The 16,650-nt window shown below is 46.8% G+C and overlaps 1 protein-coding gene across 1 annotated transcript in view; it reads left to right on the top strand.

The window, feature by feature from the left end:
* The window catches only part of ALDH1A3 (aldehyde dehydrogenase 1 family member A3), a 69,854-nt gene that overhangs the window by 11,419 nt on the left and 41,785 nt on the right, over positions 1 to 16,650 (top strand). Inside the window, exons 2-4 of the mRNA XM_040342320.1 lie at positions 11,989 to 12,093; positions 14,267 to 14,407; positions 15,594 to 15,723. Coding sequence (XP_040198254.1) covers positions 11,989 to 12,093; positions 14,267 to 14,407; positions 15,594 to 15,723 — 376 coding nt within the window. The remainder of the gene's footprint in view (positions 1 to 11,988; positions 12,094 to 14,266; positions 14,408 to 15,593; positions 15,724 to 16,650) is intronic.

Raw genomic sequence — 16,650 nt, 5'->3', positions numbered from 1 at the left:
TGCATATTCTACGCCAACCTCAATGGAAGCGCCACCTAGCGGTCAGCGTAAATATTGCACCCTAAGATACGACGGTGCAGGCCGACGTATCTTAGGCATGTTTAAGTGTATCTCAGTTTGAGAATACATTTAAACATACGACGGCCTTAGATTCGGAGTTACGTCGGCGTATCTACTGATACGACGGCGTAACTCTTTGTGAATCTGGCCCTATGTATTTGTATTGGGGGGGGGGGGGGGGAGGGGGGGTTGTAAGTAGTTTTCCTGCAAAAGAAAAAATGCAGATTTTAACATCTGTGCAAAAAATAAAATAAATTGCTCTGGATGCAAAGTGGATAATCGCGGGAGGCGTCGCCTCCTATAACCTCCCAATAATCCCAGCTCTGGTTATCAGTGCCGGCTACATACAACGTTTTAGGACGGCCATGTGTGGGCTGAGACTGATTCATGATATAATTATGTTTTTACAATTTATATACGAAGCAAAAAAAAAAACAGATCATGAGAGACGTACTTTGCAAGAGATCTGAGATTTTTTATTCATGTTCATCCAAAACAAACATAATCACCGATGTTGGGTATAAATAGCAAAAAAAAAGATCTAATGAAATCTTCCTCTAAAATAAATATAAACTTTACCTGCAGATATAAATAGAAGCCGCATACCACTATCAGTGTCTTTGCGACATTGGCGTCTGGCGCTGAAAATTTTTGGGGGGTGCAAACAAACTTAAAAAAAAAAAAAAACATCAAGCGCAGCCACTGTACCTATAAATTGCCGCCACTGTGCCATCAAACGCAGCCACTGTGCCCATCAATTGCCGCCACTGTACCCATAAATTGCCGCCACTGTGCCATCAAACGCAGCTACTGTACCCATCAATAGCCGCCACTGTGCCCATCAATTGCCACCACTGTGCCCATCAATTGCCACCAGTGTGCCCCATCAATTGCTACCGGTGTGCCCCATCAATAGCCGCCACTGTGCCCATCAATTGCCGCCACTGTGCCCATCAATTGCCGCCACTGTGCCCATCAATTGCCGCCACTGTGCTCATAAATTGCAGCCACTGTGCCCATCAATTGCCACCAGTGTGCCCCATCAATTGCTACCGGTGTGCCCCATCAATTGGCGCCAGTGTGCCCCATCAATTGGCGCCAGTGTGCCCCATCAATTGGCGCCAGTGTGCCCCATCAATTGCCACCACTGTGTCCATCAATTGCCACCACCGTGCCCATCAATTGCCACCACCGTGCCCATCAATTTCCACCACTGTGCACATCAATTTCCACCACTGTGCCCCATCAATTGCTACCAGTTTGCCCCATCAATTGCTACCAGTGCTACCCATCAATTTAAAGCCTCTAGGGCGTGCGCGCGCATCCGTCGCGTCACTGGGAACACAGGGTGCATGCCCGACGGCCGCGATGGCCGCCGGGCACCTGCGATTGCCCAGTAACTGAGCAGGGACGTGGAGCTCTGTGTGTAAACACAGAGATCCACGTCCTGTCAGGGAGAGAGGAGACCGATCTGTGTCTCTTGTACATAGGGACACAGATAGGTCACCTCCCCCAGTCACCCCCTCCCCCTACAGTTAGAACACACATTTAACCCCTTCCCCGTCCCCTAGTGGTTAACCCCTTCACTGCCAGTCACATTTATACAGTAATCAATGCATATTTATAGCACTGTTCACTGTATAAATGTGAATGGTCCCAAAAATGTGTCAAAAGTGTCTGATATGCCCGCTATAATGTCGCAGTCCCGAAAAAAAACGCAGATCGCTGGCATTCCTAGTAAAAAAAAAAAAAAAAAAAATCAATGTCCCCTATTTTGTAGGCAAATATAACTTTTGCGCAAACCAGGTTATTGCGATTTTTTTTTTTTTACCAAAAATATGTAGAAGAATACGTATCGGCCTAAACTGAGAAAAAAAAATATATATTTTTTAAAAAAATTGGATATTTATTATAGCAAAATGTATAAAATATTGTGTTTTTTTTCAAAATTGACGCTCTTTTTTTGTTTATAGCCCAAAACATAAAAACCGCACAGGCGATCAAATACCACCAAAAAAAAGCTCTATTTGTGGGGGAAAAAGGACGTAAATTTTGTTTTGGGAGCCATGTCGCACGACCAAGCAATTGTCAGTTAAAGCGACGCAGTGCCGAATCGCAAAAAGTGCTCTGGTCTTTGAACAGCAATATGGTAATATAGCCGAGTGTTGAAAATGAAACTAAAATACAAGATTGCGAATTACCGCGCCGCGATGTATTTACGAAAGTACAAAATTTACGAAAATTATTATCTACCAGAATTTCGAATCAACAAACATAAATTAGACAGAATTACGAATCATTCAGTATAAACGAAAAAATAAAACTGTTACGAAAATACGGGTCCGAATAGGAAAACTTGCGTCTTACGAAATTATGAGTCTTTATGAATCTACGGAACGAGACGAAACTAAACAAAAAAAAAAATTTTTTTTGTTGTGCACATGTCTAGCTGATACAGACACACCACAGCTAGAGAACTGACCATGGTGTGTTCTCCTGCTTAGTGTGGTCAGTTTTTGATAGGAAAGCAGAGGCACTGGCAGGAACACCAGGTATTTCACACAAAGGAAGTAATACAAAGAGAACAGGAGACTTTCCCATACAAGTACATGGTACAGCAGCCACATATCAGGAATATGAAATGTTGGGTTTACATATTTATTAAAGTTTCTGCAAATGCTGGGGTAGATTCACGTACGGGCGCGCATAGTTACGGCGGCGCAGCGTTTCGTATTTATCTGTGCAAAAAATAAAATAAATTGCTGTGGATGCAAAGTGGATAATCGCGGGAGGCGTCGCCTCCTATAACCTCCCAATAATCCCAGCTCTGGTTATCAGTGCCGGCTACATACAACGTTTTAGGACGGCCATGTGTGGGCTGAGACTGATTCATGATATAATTATGTTTTTACAATTTATATACGAAGCAAAAAAAACACAGATCTTGAGAGACGTACTTTGCAAGAGATCTGAGATTTTTTATTCATGTTCATCCAAAACAAACATAATCACCGATGTTGGGTATAAATAGCAAAAAAAAAGAAGATCTAATGAAATCTTCCTCTAAAATAAATATAAACTTTACCTGCAGATATAAATAGAAGCCGCATACCACTATCAGTGTCTTTGCAACAATGGCGTCTGGTGCTCAAAATTTTTGGGGGGCGCAAACAAACTGAAAAAAAAAAAAAAAACATCAAGCGCAGCCACTGTACCTATAAATTGGGGCCACTGTGTCCATCAATTGCCACCACTGTGCCCATCAATTGCCACCACTGTGCCCATCAATTGCCGCCACTGTACCCATAAATTGCCGCCACTGTGCCATCAAACGCACCTACTGTATTCATCAATAGCCGCCACTGTGCCCATCAATTGCCGCCACTGTGCCCATCAATTGTCGCCAGTGTGTCCCATCAATTGCCACCACTGTGTCCATCAATTGCCACCACTGTGCCCATCAATTGCCACCACTGTACCATCAAACGCAGCTACTGTACCCATCAATAGCCGCCACTGTGCCCATCAATTGGCGCCAGTGTGCCCATCAATTGACGCCAGTGTGCCCCATCAATTGCCACCACTGTGCCATCAAACGCAGCTACTGTACCCATCAATAGCCGCCACTGTGCCCATCAATTGCTGCCACTGTGCCCATCAATTGGCGCCAGTGTGCCCCATCAATTGGGGCCACTGTGTCCATCAATTGCCACCACTGTGCCCATCAATTGCCACCACTGTGCCCATCAATTGCCACCACTGTGCCATCAAACACAGCTACTGTACCCATCAATAGCCGTCACCGTGCCCATCAATTGCCGCCAGTGTGCCCCATCAATTGGCGCCAGTGTGCCCCATCAATTGCCACCACTGTGTCCATCAATTGCCGCCACTGCACCCATAAATTGCCGCCACTGTGCCATCAAACGCAGCTACTGTACCCATCAATAGGCGCCACTGTGCCCATCAATTGCCGCCAGTGTGCCCCATCAATTGCCACCACTGTGCCCATCAATTGCCACCACTGTGCCCATCAATTGCCACCATTGTGCATATCAATTGGCGCCAGTGTGTCCCATCAATTGCTACCAGTTTGCCCCATCAATTGCTACCAGTGCTACCCATCAATTTAAAGCCTCTAGGGCGCACGCGCGCACCCATCGCGTCACTGGAAACACAGTGCGCGTGCCAGGCGGCCGCGAAGGCCGCCGGGCACCCGCAATTGCCCAGTAACTGAGCAGGGACGTGGAGCTCTGTGTGTAAACACAGAGCTCCACGTCCTGTCAGGGAGAGAGGAGACCGATCTGTGTCCCTTGTACATAGGGACACAGATCGGTCACCTCCCCCAGTCACCCCCTCCCCCTATAGTTAGAACACACCCAGGCTACACATTTAACCCCTTCCTCACCCCCTAGTGGTTAACCCCTTCACTGCCAGTCACATTCATACAGTAATTAATGCATATGTATAGCACTGATCACTGTATAAATGTGAATGGTCCCAAAAATGTGTCAAAAGTGTCTGATGTGTCCGCTATAATGTCGCAGTCCCGAAAAAAATGCAGATCGCCGCCATTCCTAGTAAAAAAAAAAAAATAAAAAAAAAATCATTATGTCCCCTATTTTGTAGGCAATATAACTTTTGCGCAAACCAGGTTATTGTGATTTTTTTTTTTTTTTACCAAAAATATGTAGAAGAATACGTATCGGCCTAAACTGAGAAAAAAAATATATAATTCTTTTTAAAAATGGGATATTTATTATAGCAAAAAGTAAAAAATATTGTGTTTTTTTTCAAAATTGTCGCTCTATTTTTGTTTATAGCCCAAAAAATAAAAACCGCAGAGGTGATCAAATACCACCAAAAGAAAGCTCTATTTGTGGGGGGGAAAAGGACGTCAATTTTGTTCGGGAGCCACGTCGCATGACCGCGCAATTGTCAGTTAAAGCGACGCAGTGCCGAATTGCAAAAAGTGCTCTGGTCTTTGACCAGCAATATGGTCCGGGGCTTAAAGCGGAAGTAAACCCATCGATTTGATAGTTAAAAAAAAACAGTTAACATTCCCGGCATGCCGGAAATGCTAGATGTCACATTTGCTTGTGCTCTCAACCAAACTATCAAACCATCCAATGGCTGGTTTCATAACTGATCACATGTGCAGCATCGTGGCAGTTGAGATGGCAGCTTTCTTGGCTGAAAACAATAGGAGGGTTTACTTCCACTTTAAGTGCTTAATATAGCCGCGTGTTGAAAATGAAACTAAAATACGAGATTGCGAATGACCGCGCCGCGATGTATTTACGAAAGTACAAAATTTACGAATCCATTAAACGAAAATTATTATCTAACAAAATTGCGAATTTCGAATCAACGAAAATAAATTAGACAGAATTACGAATCATTCAGTATAAACGAAATAATAAAACTGTTACGAAAATACGGGTCCGAATAGGAAAACTTGCGTCTTACGAAATTACGAGTCTTTATGAATCTACGGAACGAGACGAAACTGAACAAAAAAAAAAACGACATTTTTTGTTGTGCACATGTCTAGCTGATACAGACACACAGTTGCGGTTCGTCCATAGAGGGCGCTGGAGCGCCGCCCCCTCTGGCTCTCGCCCACCACTGAGTCTAATAACATACATTCATGCATTGCATGAATGTATGTTATTGTTGCCAGCTGCCGCTGGTCTATTCAGAGATGGCCGGACATAGGGCGCCGGCCACCTGAATAACGGCAGCTGGTTGGCTGTGCGGAAGTGCCTATCAGAGCCAGCGGCTTTCCGACTACAGCCCTCGGCTCCCGGATGTCTTATCCTCGGGACGTACGGGGTGCGTTCCTTGGATAAGACTGACGGCCATCTCAGCCAATCAGGTTCCCCGATTCTGGTTATCGGTAACCTGATTGGCTGAAGCGTCATCAAGGCGGGAGAAGACATCGAGGGACGTGGAAGGAGTAAGGTAAATGCATTTTACAGGGCACAGCGGCGACAATGGGCACAGTGGCATCAATGGGCACAGTGGTGACAAAGGGCACAGTGGCATCAAAGGACACAGTGGCATCAATGGGCACAGTGGTGACAAAGTGCACAGTGGTGACAATGGGCACAGTGGCAACAATTAAAAGGCACAGTGGTGACAATTGGCACAGTGGCGACAATTGAGGGGCACATTGGCTGCGTTTGATGGCATGGCACAGTGGTGACAATTGATGGCACAGTGGCTGTGTTTGATGGCATGGCACAGTGACTGCGTTTGATGGCATGGCACAGCGACTGCGTTTGATGGCATGGCACAGTGGTGCGAATTGATGGCATAATGACTGCATCTGATGGCATGGCACAGTGGTGATAATTGATGGCACAGTGGCTGCATTTGATGGGCACAGTGAGGCTGCAATTTTTTTATTTATTTTTTTATTTCGTTTGCGCCCCCCCAAAAAAAAAGAATTTGAGCAGCAGCCGCCACTGCATACACACCACAGCTAGAGATCTGACCATGGTGTGTTCTCCTGCTTAGTGTGGTCAGTTTTTGATAGAAAAGCAGAGGGACTGGCAGGAACACCAGGTATTTCACACAAAGGAAGCAATACAAAGAGAACAGGAGACTTTCCCATACAAGTACATGGTACAGCAGCCACATATCAGGAATATGAAATGTTGGGTTTACATATTTATTAAAGTTTCTGCAAATGCTGTTTTTTTTTTTTTGTTTAGTTTTTTTTTTGTTTTTGCACAATTGGAAAGTGTTACAAGATATTAGGAAACTTTTCTTGAAGCTTTCTGAGTTGCTGCCAGTTCCTGAAGGGGTTGAGTTTATCTCTTTCAATGCCAAACACAACACTTTGTAGAAAGCCACGATTTTGCATTGAGATCCTTTCCAGGGGTTGTTTTAGGCTTTTCTCCGGCTGGTTCCTTGGAATTGTTTTTATTGTTCTTTGAAAATCCAATTATCTATCGTCTCTTTTTCCCTGTAAAGTGAACCGTGGAATTAATTTTCAATCAGAAAAATTCTTCCGAACATAAATTCAGACACTACAAAGGTTTTACACTTGTCGAGCCCCCCCCCCCCCCCCTCTCATGTTTAACAGGTGCTTGGTAAAGGTCTGCAATGCCATATTAGGGCATTTATTGTGCGCTGGGCCTCTGCAAACCTTCCCGAGCATTGCAAACAATGAAAACATCACATAGAGGTCAACTGTCTTAGTCTTGGTTCACGGCTGGGGACCATGAAGTAGCTTGAGCAAAGGTAAAGGCAGACTGGAGCAGTCCACAGGTTCATGACTGGGGACCAAGAAGTAGGTTGAGTGCAGTTGAAGGCAGACTGGAACAGTCTACAGATTCACAGTTGGGGACCATGAAAAACTTGAGCACAGCTTAAGGCAGACTAAAACAGTGCACAGGTTCACGGCTGGGGACCATGGAGTAGCTTGAGCACAAGTAAAGGCAGATTGGAACAGTCTACAGGTTCATGGCTGGGGACCAAGAAGTAGGTTGAGCGCAGTTGAAGGCAGACTGGAACAGTCTACAGATTCACAGTTGGAGACCATGAAAAACTTGAGCACAGCTTAAGGCAGACTAAAACAGTCCACAGGTTCACGGCTGGGGACCATGGAGTAGCTTGAGCACAATTAAAGGCAGATTGGAACAGTCTACAGGTTCATGGCTGGGGACCAAGAAGTAGGTTGAGCGCAGTTGAAGGCAGACTGGAACAGTCTACAGATTCACAGTTGGAGACCATGAAAAACTTGAGCACAGCTTAAGGCAGACTAAAACAGTCCACAGGTTTATGGCTGGGGACCATTGAGTAAAAAAACTTGAACACAGGTGAAGGCAGACTGGTACAGTCAATAGGTTCACGGCTGGGGATCTCAAAGTATCTTGAGCACAGGTAAAGGCAGAATGGAACAGTGTACAGGTTTACAGCTGGGGACCATGATAAAACTTGAGCACAGCTAAAGGCAGACTTGAACAGTCCACGGGTTCACGGCTAGGGACCATGGAGTAGCTTGAGCACAGGTAAAGGCAGACTGGACCAGTCAATAGGTTCACGGCTGGGGTTCTCAAAGTATCTTGAGCACAGGTAAAGGCAGAACGGAACAGTGTACAGGTTTACAGCTGGGGACCATGATAAAACTTGAGCACAGCTAAAGGCAGACTGGAACAGTCCACAGGTTCACAGCTGGGGACCATGAAAAAACTTGAGCCAAGCTAAAGGCAGACTAAAACAGTCCACAGGTTCATGGCTGGGGACCATGGAGTAGCTTGAGCACAGGTAAAGGCAGACTGGAACAATCTACAGGTTCATGACTGTAGACCATGAAGTAGCTTGAGCACAGGTAAAGGCAGACTGGAACAGTATACAGGTTTACTGCCGGGGACCATAGAATAGCTTGAGCACAGGTAAAGTCAGACTGGAACAGTCAATAGGTACTCGACTGGGGACCATGAAGTAGCTTGAGCACAGGTAAAGGCAGACTGGAACAGTCAATAGGTTTACGGCTGGGTGTCTCAAAGTATCTTGAGCACAGGTAAAGGCAGAATGGAACAGTGTACAGGTTTACAGCTGGGGACCATGATAAAACTTGAGCACAGCTAAAGGCAGACTGGAACAGTCCACAGGTTCACGGCTAGGGACCATGGAGTAGCTTGAGCACAGGTAAAGGCAGACTGGACTAGTCAATAGGTTCACGGCTGGGGATCTCAAAGTATCTTGAGCACAGGCAAAGGCAGAATGGAACAGTGTACAGGTTTACAGCTGGGGACCATGATAAAACTTGAGCACAGCTAAAGGCAGACTGGAAACAGTCTACAAGTTCACAGCTGGAGACCATGAAAAAACTTGAGCACGGCTAAAGGCAGCCTAAAAAAGGTCAACAGGTTCACTGCTGTGGACCATGGAGTAGCTTGAGCACAGGTAAAGGCAGACTGGAACAATCTACAGGTTCATGACTGTGGACCATGAAGTAGCTTGAGCACAGGTAAAGGCAGACTGGAACAATCTACAGGTTCACAGCTGGGGACTATGATAAAAACTTGAGCACAGCTTCAGGCAGACTAAAACAGTCCACAGGTTTATGGCTGGGGACCATTGAGTAGCTTGAACACAGGTAAAGGCAGACTGGAACAGTCAATAGGTTTATGGCTGGGGATCTCAAAGTATCTTGAGCACAGGTAAAGGCAGAATGGAACAGTGTACAGGTTTACAGCTGGGGACCATGATAAAACTTGAGCACAGCTAAAGGCAGACTGGAAACAGTCTACAAGTTCACAGCTGGAGACCATAAAAAAACTTGAGCACAGCTAAAGGCAGCCTAAAAAAGGTCAACAGGTTCACTGCTGTGGACCATGGAGTAGCTTGAGCACAGGTAAAGGCAGACTGGGACAGTCTACAGGTTCATGACTGGGGACCATGAAGTAGCTTGAGCACAGGTAAAGGCAGACTGGAACAATCTACAGGTTCACAGGTGGGGACTATGAAAAAACTTGAGCACAGCTAAAGGCAGACTTGAACAGTCCACAGGTTTATGGCTGGGGACCATGGAGTAGCTTGAGCACAGGTAAAGGCAGACTGGACTAGTCAATAGGTTCACGGCTGGGGATCTCAAAGTATCTTGAGCACAGATAAAGGCAGAATGGAACAGTGTACAGGTTTACAGCTGAGGACCATGAAAAAACTTGAGCCAAGCTAAAGGCAGACTAAAACAGTCCACAGGTTCATGGCTGGGGACCATGAAGTAGCTTGAGCACAGGTAAAGGCAGACTGGAACAGTATACGGGTTTACTGCCGGTGACCATAGAGTAGCTTGAGCACAGGTAAAGTCAGACTGGAACAGTCAATAGGTACTCGGCTGGGGACCATGAAGTAGCTTGAGCACGGGTAAAGGCAGAACGGAACAGGTTTACAGCTGGGGACCATGATAAAACTTGAGCGCAGCTAAAGGCAGACTGGAACAGTCCACAGGTTCACAGCTGGACAGTAGTTCAAGTAAGGAAAAGAAGAAAAGAGGCTATACTCACTGGATCCCGGTACACAATCACTCCATAGATGCAGCCTCTTGCAAAGTAGTCCAGAATTCACTCCAAAGTGCTCCAGGGGCTGCCTGGTTGCCCCCCTCCTCTCAGCTCACAAATCCATCCCCACATGGGGGAACCGGACAATCTCCTCTCCAGATTATTTAACAGCAACCCAACCTCCATCTGGGCACACCTCTCTAGTAATTGGCTAGGTCCTGCTCAATATTAAGGCTGCTCATTTGAATTTTCCCTTCCTACGTTTCAGAGACTTCCTTGGAGGCAGGGGGAAGTAATCAAACTCCCAGCCTGTGAAGCCCCCAACAGACCAGACAATATCTACAATACAATACAACACAATACAGTACAATATCTAGAAGAAACAATTTTTTATATAACAGATGGCAGATCCATCATACACTATATTACCAAAAGTATTGGGACGCCTGCCTTAACACGCACATGATCTTTAATGGCATCCCATTTTCAGTCCGTAGGGTTCAATATTGAGTTGGCCCCGCCCTTTGCAGCTATAACGGCTTTAACTCTTCTGGGAAGGCCGTCCACAAGGTTTAGGAGTTACTCTTTAACCTCTTCGCGTTGGTGCCTATCAGCCCTTTAAGAGGTTTATGACACCGGGAGGTGGGGTACGGCTTAAGATCACGTTGCTGCCGTGATTGGCTGTCAAGCAGGGATCAGGAGCTTTTGGTTAGGCACCGGTAATTGCACTGCACAGCTCTAGTGTTAGCAATTCAGGCAAATATGTGGCCTCTCGGCGCTAAGGAGCAGGCTCAGAGAGGCCACATATTTGCGTGTGGCCGGCGCCAAGGGGTTATAGAATAGAGATTCTCAACTACTTTAGTAAGTCAACCTTTATTTTGCTCCTTATTTTAATATAATTTCCAAGCTGTCTGCATCCCTGTTGGGAGACTCATTCTACCTGTGGGTTGTGATGACCATTGTCTTTGATACAGAAAGTATGGAAATGTCCATAAATGAATGAATGAGTGACTTATATAGCGCTACACATGCTAACTGAATCGCCTCTTGGCGCTTTTTGCAGCCAGTGTCTTCCTGGCTGGTGCGGTCATTTACCCCGTAGGATATTGACACGCTTGGGACACACATATATACATATATATATATATATATATATATATATATACTGGGCCATTTTGGACAGGATCCAATTAACCTACCAGCATGTCTTTGGAGGGTGGGAGGAAACCGGAGTACCCGGAGGAAACCCACGCAGACACAGGGAGAACATGCAAACTCCAGGCAGATGGTGTCGTGGTCAGGATTCGAACCAGCGACCCTTTTGCTGCTAAATGAAAGTGCTAACCACTACACCACTGTGCTGCCCTAACACGAATCCTAATGAATCCAACTGAACCTCGAGCCGAACAATTATCTCATGGTTGCAAGTCCGTAATTACATGCAAAATCCCTGTTAACCAATGAAAGACTACAAAACAAAGGGTGTTTCAGGACTCCTGGAACCTGTTGCTCTATCACCCTCCTCTGCAGATCACTTTTCAGAGGGGTGGTGGAGACTAATTATACCCAACAGAGGGTATAATCCCTCCCCCACTTTATCCAAAGCCAACAAAAAAAAGCTATTGTATTCTCCATAACATTGAGGCGCTCAACCTGTGGCCCTCCAGCTGTTTCGGAACTACAAGTCCCATGGGGCATTGCAAGGCTGACAGTTACAAGCATGACTCCCAAAGGCAGAGGTATGATGGGGCTTGTAGTTCCGCAACAGCTGGAGGGCCACAAGTTGAGCAACCATCTAACCTTTTAATTCAGTCACTAAATATACATCAGTAAGTAATTGAGACATGGTACATAGGTATTTATTTTGTAGATATTTGGAAATGACCAATGACACCATCTTCTCCTCCTGCAGATCTTTATTAATAACGAGTGGCACCAATCAGTGAGCGGCAGAACATTTCCTGTGCACAACCCAACCACAGGGGAGAAGATCTGCGATGTGCAAGAAGCAGATAAGGTGAGAACCGAGTGCTGCTCTTTGGTATAAGATTGGGAGACCTTGATCATCGTCAGTTGTGAGGACATGGGCGTCCGCTCCATAGGGCAAGGGAGGGCACTTGCCCCCCCCCTAGAAATAAGTGCCATGATCCTCTGTGAGAAAAACAGCAGGCAGGAAGCAAGGTGGCGGCACGGCGAATCCAATTAGAGACGCTCTCTCTCTCTTCTAGCTCCAGCTGACAGAGAGGGGGAGGGGGTTGTTATTTCCTTGGGGGGGCTCAATTTTTTATGATATTGTTATTCAAAGTTGCTAGTTGCTTGATATTTGCATCAGGTTTCTCAAACCTTTGCATGCCTGCGCTATATGTGATAATGACTAAGCCCCTCCCCTTCATGACTTTGTCAAAAAGTGCCGTTTCTAGAGGGGGGTCAAGCCGTGACTGGCGGCTCCCGCGCACATACGCGGGAGTGACGTCACGCGACTCCGGCCAGTCACAGAGCCGCAGTCCGCGGGCCCAGAAGGAAGAGGGCTGAAGATAAACGCTTCCAGCCAGCGGGGACATCGCAGGCTTCCATTTCAGGTAAGTGACACATAATGGGCTAATATTCCCTATTGTCTTCCTAATTCTCCTCCCGGCCAATCAGGCAGCGGGTCTTGATTGGCTAAGGGGAGAAGCAATCCTATTGGCTGCCTAGGAGAAGGAGGGGGGAGGAGACGCACGGCGGAAGCCGCCATGTTGCCGAGTAGGAGACGCAGGGAAGCTGGTGCCGACGCCCAGGAGAAGTGCTGCCCGCGACCTAGATGGGGTAAGTGCGGGGCTGGTGACCAACCGACTGGGGGGGCAGGTTTAATTCCTCAACTTCACCTGATTGGGGTGGCAGCCAGCCACCACAGCAGGGGACCAGGAAATCAACACTCATGGAAGAGTCTGTATCTTAGTCATGTGGAACATGAGGTTCCTTAGGGGTCAGTGATCTAGGCAGGTGTCAGTGGTAGGCAGTAAAGATTTAGGAAATATGATCCGCACTCCGGTTGTTGCTCTTTAACCACTTCCTTACTGGGCATATATACCCCTTCCTGACCAGGTGAAATTTCAGCTTGTGGCACTGCGTCACTTTAACTGACAATTGCGCGGTCGTGCGACATGGCTCCCAAACAAAATTGACGTCCTTTTTTCCCCACAAATAGAGCTTTCTTTTGGTGGTATTTGATCGCCTCTGCGGTTTTTATTTTTTGCGCTATAAACAAAAATAGAGCGACAATTTAAAAAAAAAAACAATATTTTTTACTTGTTGCTATAATAAATAGCCCAATTTTTTTAAAAAAACATTTTTTCTCTCAGTCTAGGCGATACGTATTCTTCTACATGTTTTTGGGGAAAAAAATAAATAAAGTTATTGCGCTTACAAAATAGGGGACAGGATTATTATTATTTTTTATTAATTTTTTTTTACTACTAATGGCGGCGATCAGCATTTTTTTCGTGACTGCGACATTATGGCGGACACATCGGACACTTTTGACCCATTTTTGGCGCCATTCACATTTATACAGCGATTAGTGCTATAAATATGCACTAATTACTGTATAAATGTGACTGGCATTGAAGGGGTTAACACTAGGGGGTGAGGAAGGGGTTAAATGTGTACCCTAAATTGTGTTCTAACTGTAGGTGGAGGGGGGGTGACTGGGGGAGGTGACCGATCTACGTCCCTATGTACAAGAGACACAGATCGGTCTCCTCTCTCCCCTGACAGGACGTGGAGCTCTGTGTTTACACACAGAGCTCCACGTCTTGTCCCTGTAGCCGCCGATCGCGCGTCCCTGGCGGACATCACGGCCGCCAGGCACTCGCATCGACATCTCAGCGATGCGGCGAGCACGCGCGCGCCCGCGCCACTGGATGTGCACACAGGCCGTGTTTTTACGGCCTGTTAGAGATTGAGAACCACCCCGCGGCCGTATAAAGTCGTACGGCCGTCGGGTTGTGGTTAAAAGATCTTTGTTTTATTAAAAAAGCCACAGTGAGCAAACGGAGATGAAATCAGTTGACATGTTTCAGCCTATAAGGCCTTAGTCATAACTAGGCAGTTAAGATACATGTGAGTACTGGAGGGGAGGGGGGGGGGGGTCTGCTAGATAAATTGAGGAGGCTGCTAAGGACTTAATGATGTTTGGTGACGTTCAACAGGCAGATGTGGACAAGGCGGTGGAAGCTGCAAAGGCGGCTTTTCAGAAAGGTTCCCCGTGGAGAAGACTGGATGCCAGTGGAAGGGGAAAACTGCTACACAAGCTTGGAGACTTATTGGAGAGAAACCGAGTGATCCTAGCGGTAAGTCTGTCCATTCATTATTTACTTCTTTTTTTTTACTCTCCATGTACCAGCAAGAAGAATAGTGTATCATTGCTGGTATCAGTGGGAGGAATAGTGCCCCATCACTGGTGTCAGTGGGAAGAATAGTGGCCCATCACTGGTGTCAGTGACAGGAATTATACCCCATGATTGGTGTCAGTGACAGGAATAGTGCCCCAAGGGCCGGATAAAGGCATGCATAGGGCCGCAGTTTGGAGACCACTGGTCTACACCCTTACCTGTTATATGACTGTACACTGTATACCAACAGCAAACATACAGAACAGCTACAGTGTAATGCACAATACTTGTATTTGCCTCCTGATTAATCATTCATGTCTCAGAAGGACACCACTATTGTTTACAGGGGGCCAGATTCAGGTAGAACTGCGGCGGCGTAACGTATCGTAGATACGTTACACCGCCGCAAGTTTTCATCGCAAGTGCCTGATTCACAAAGCACTTGCAATGAAAACCTACGCCGGCGGCCTCCGGCGTAAGCCCGCGTAATTCAAAGGGGCGTGTGCCATTTAAATTAGGCGCGCTCCCGCGCCGGACATACTGTGCATGCTCCCTTTTGAATTTCCCGCCGTGCTTTGCGCAAAGTGACGTCATTTTTTCGATCGGCGACGTGCGTAGCGTACTTCCGTATTCCCGGACGTCTTACGCAAACAACGTGAATTTTTAAATTTCGACGCGGGAACGACGGCCATACTTTATACAGCACATACGTGTGCTGTGTAAAGTTAAGGCACCAAAAACGACGACAAACTTTGCGACGGGGAAACTAGACTAGCGGCGACGTAGCGAACGCGAAAAACCGTTGTGGATCGCCGTAACTCCTAATTTGCATACCCGACGCTGGTTTACGACACGGTGGCCGAGGTACTGCATCTTAAGATCCGACAGTGTAAAACAATTACACCTGTCGGATCTTATGGATATCTATGCGTAACTGATTCTATGAATCAGTCGCATAGATACTCTGAGAGATACTCTGTCGTATCTCCTTTGTGAATCTGGCCCAGGATCTTCCCACATTCACACTTTGTAATAATAATATCCTCTAATTCTAACACACTGTGTGAAGCTGTGAATGATCCCTGAGCCCGATCCCAGGGCAGATATTCTCTGGATCTCTAACACTAATGTTTCTTTTTTTCAGACTCTGGAAACCATGGACACGGGGAAACCTTTCCTCCACGCATTCCTCGTAGACCTGGAGGGCGTAATCCGAACTTTGCGCTATTTTGCTGGCTGGGCTGACAAAATCCAGGGGAAGACAATCCCGGTGGGTAAGTCACAGAATTCTTTCTTGCAAGAGATTAAATCATGTTCATGACAATTTAGGAGAAAATTATGAAATCAAATGTACTTAACCACTTGTCGCCCCGCCCATTGCAGATTGACGTCGTCAAAGTGGTTTGAATATCCTGAGTGGACATCATATGACGTCCTCAGGATATTGAGCTGCGGCGATCGTTGTTGCAGGGTGTCAGTCTGAAACCTCGCAAAACCGATCTAGGTAAAGAGTCTCCGACGGAGACTCTTTACCACGTGATCAGCCGTGTCCAATCACGATGTGAACAGGAAAAGCCGGTAATCGGCTTTTCCTCACTCGCGTCTGTCACTCGCGAGTAGAGGAGAGCCGATCGGCTGCTCCTCTGACAGGGGGTTTTGCGCTGATCGATTATCAGCGCAGCCCCCCCCCCCCCCGAGGATGCCCACACTGGACCACCAGGGATGCCACTAGACCACCAGGGATGCCCACCACAGGTATGCCACCCTAGACCACCAGGGATGACAATCACAAAAAAAGGATGCCAATCAGTGCCCACAATGGATGCCAATCAGTGCCCACAATGGGCATCACTGATTGGCAGGCATTATTGTTTGGCACTGATTGGCATCCATTAGTACAACACATACATTAGTACGTTAGTGCAACCTATCAGTGCCCATCTATGCCCATCCGTGCTGCCTATCAGTGCCCATCCATGCCGCCTATCAGTGCCCATCCATGCCGCCTATCAGTGCCCATCCATGCCGCCTATCAGTGCCCATCCATGCCGCCTATCCGTGCCCATCCATGCCACCTATCCGTGCCCATCCATGCCGCCTATCCATACCCATCCATGCCGCCTATCCATGCCCATCCATGCCGCCTATCAGTGCCCATCCATGCCGCCTATGTGCCCATCCATGCCACCTATCCGTGCCCA

Source organism: Rana temporaria, chromosome 3, assembly GCF_905171775.1.
Source record: "Rana temporaria chromosome 3, aRanTem1.1, whole genome shotgun sequence".
NCBI lineage: Eukaryota > Metazoa > Chordata > Amphibia > Anura > Ranidae > Rana > Rana temporaria.
Note: the sequence above shows the minus strand (reverse complement) of the source record. Positions and strands in the feature narration are given on the sequence as shown.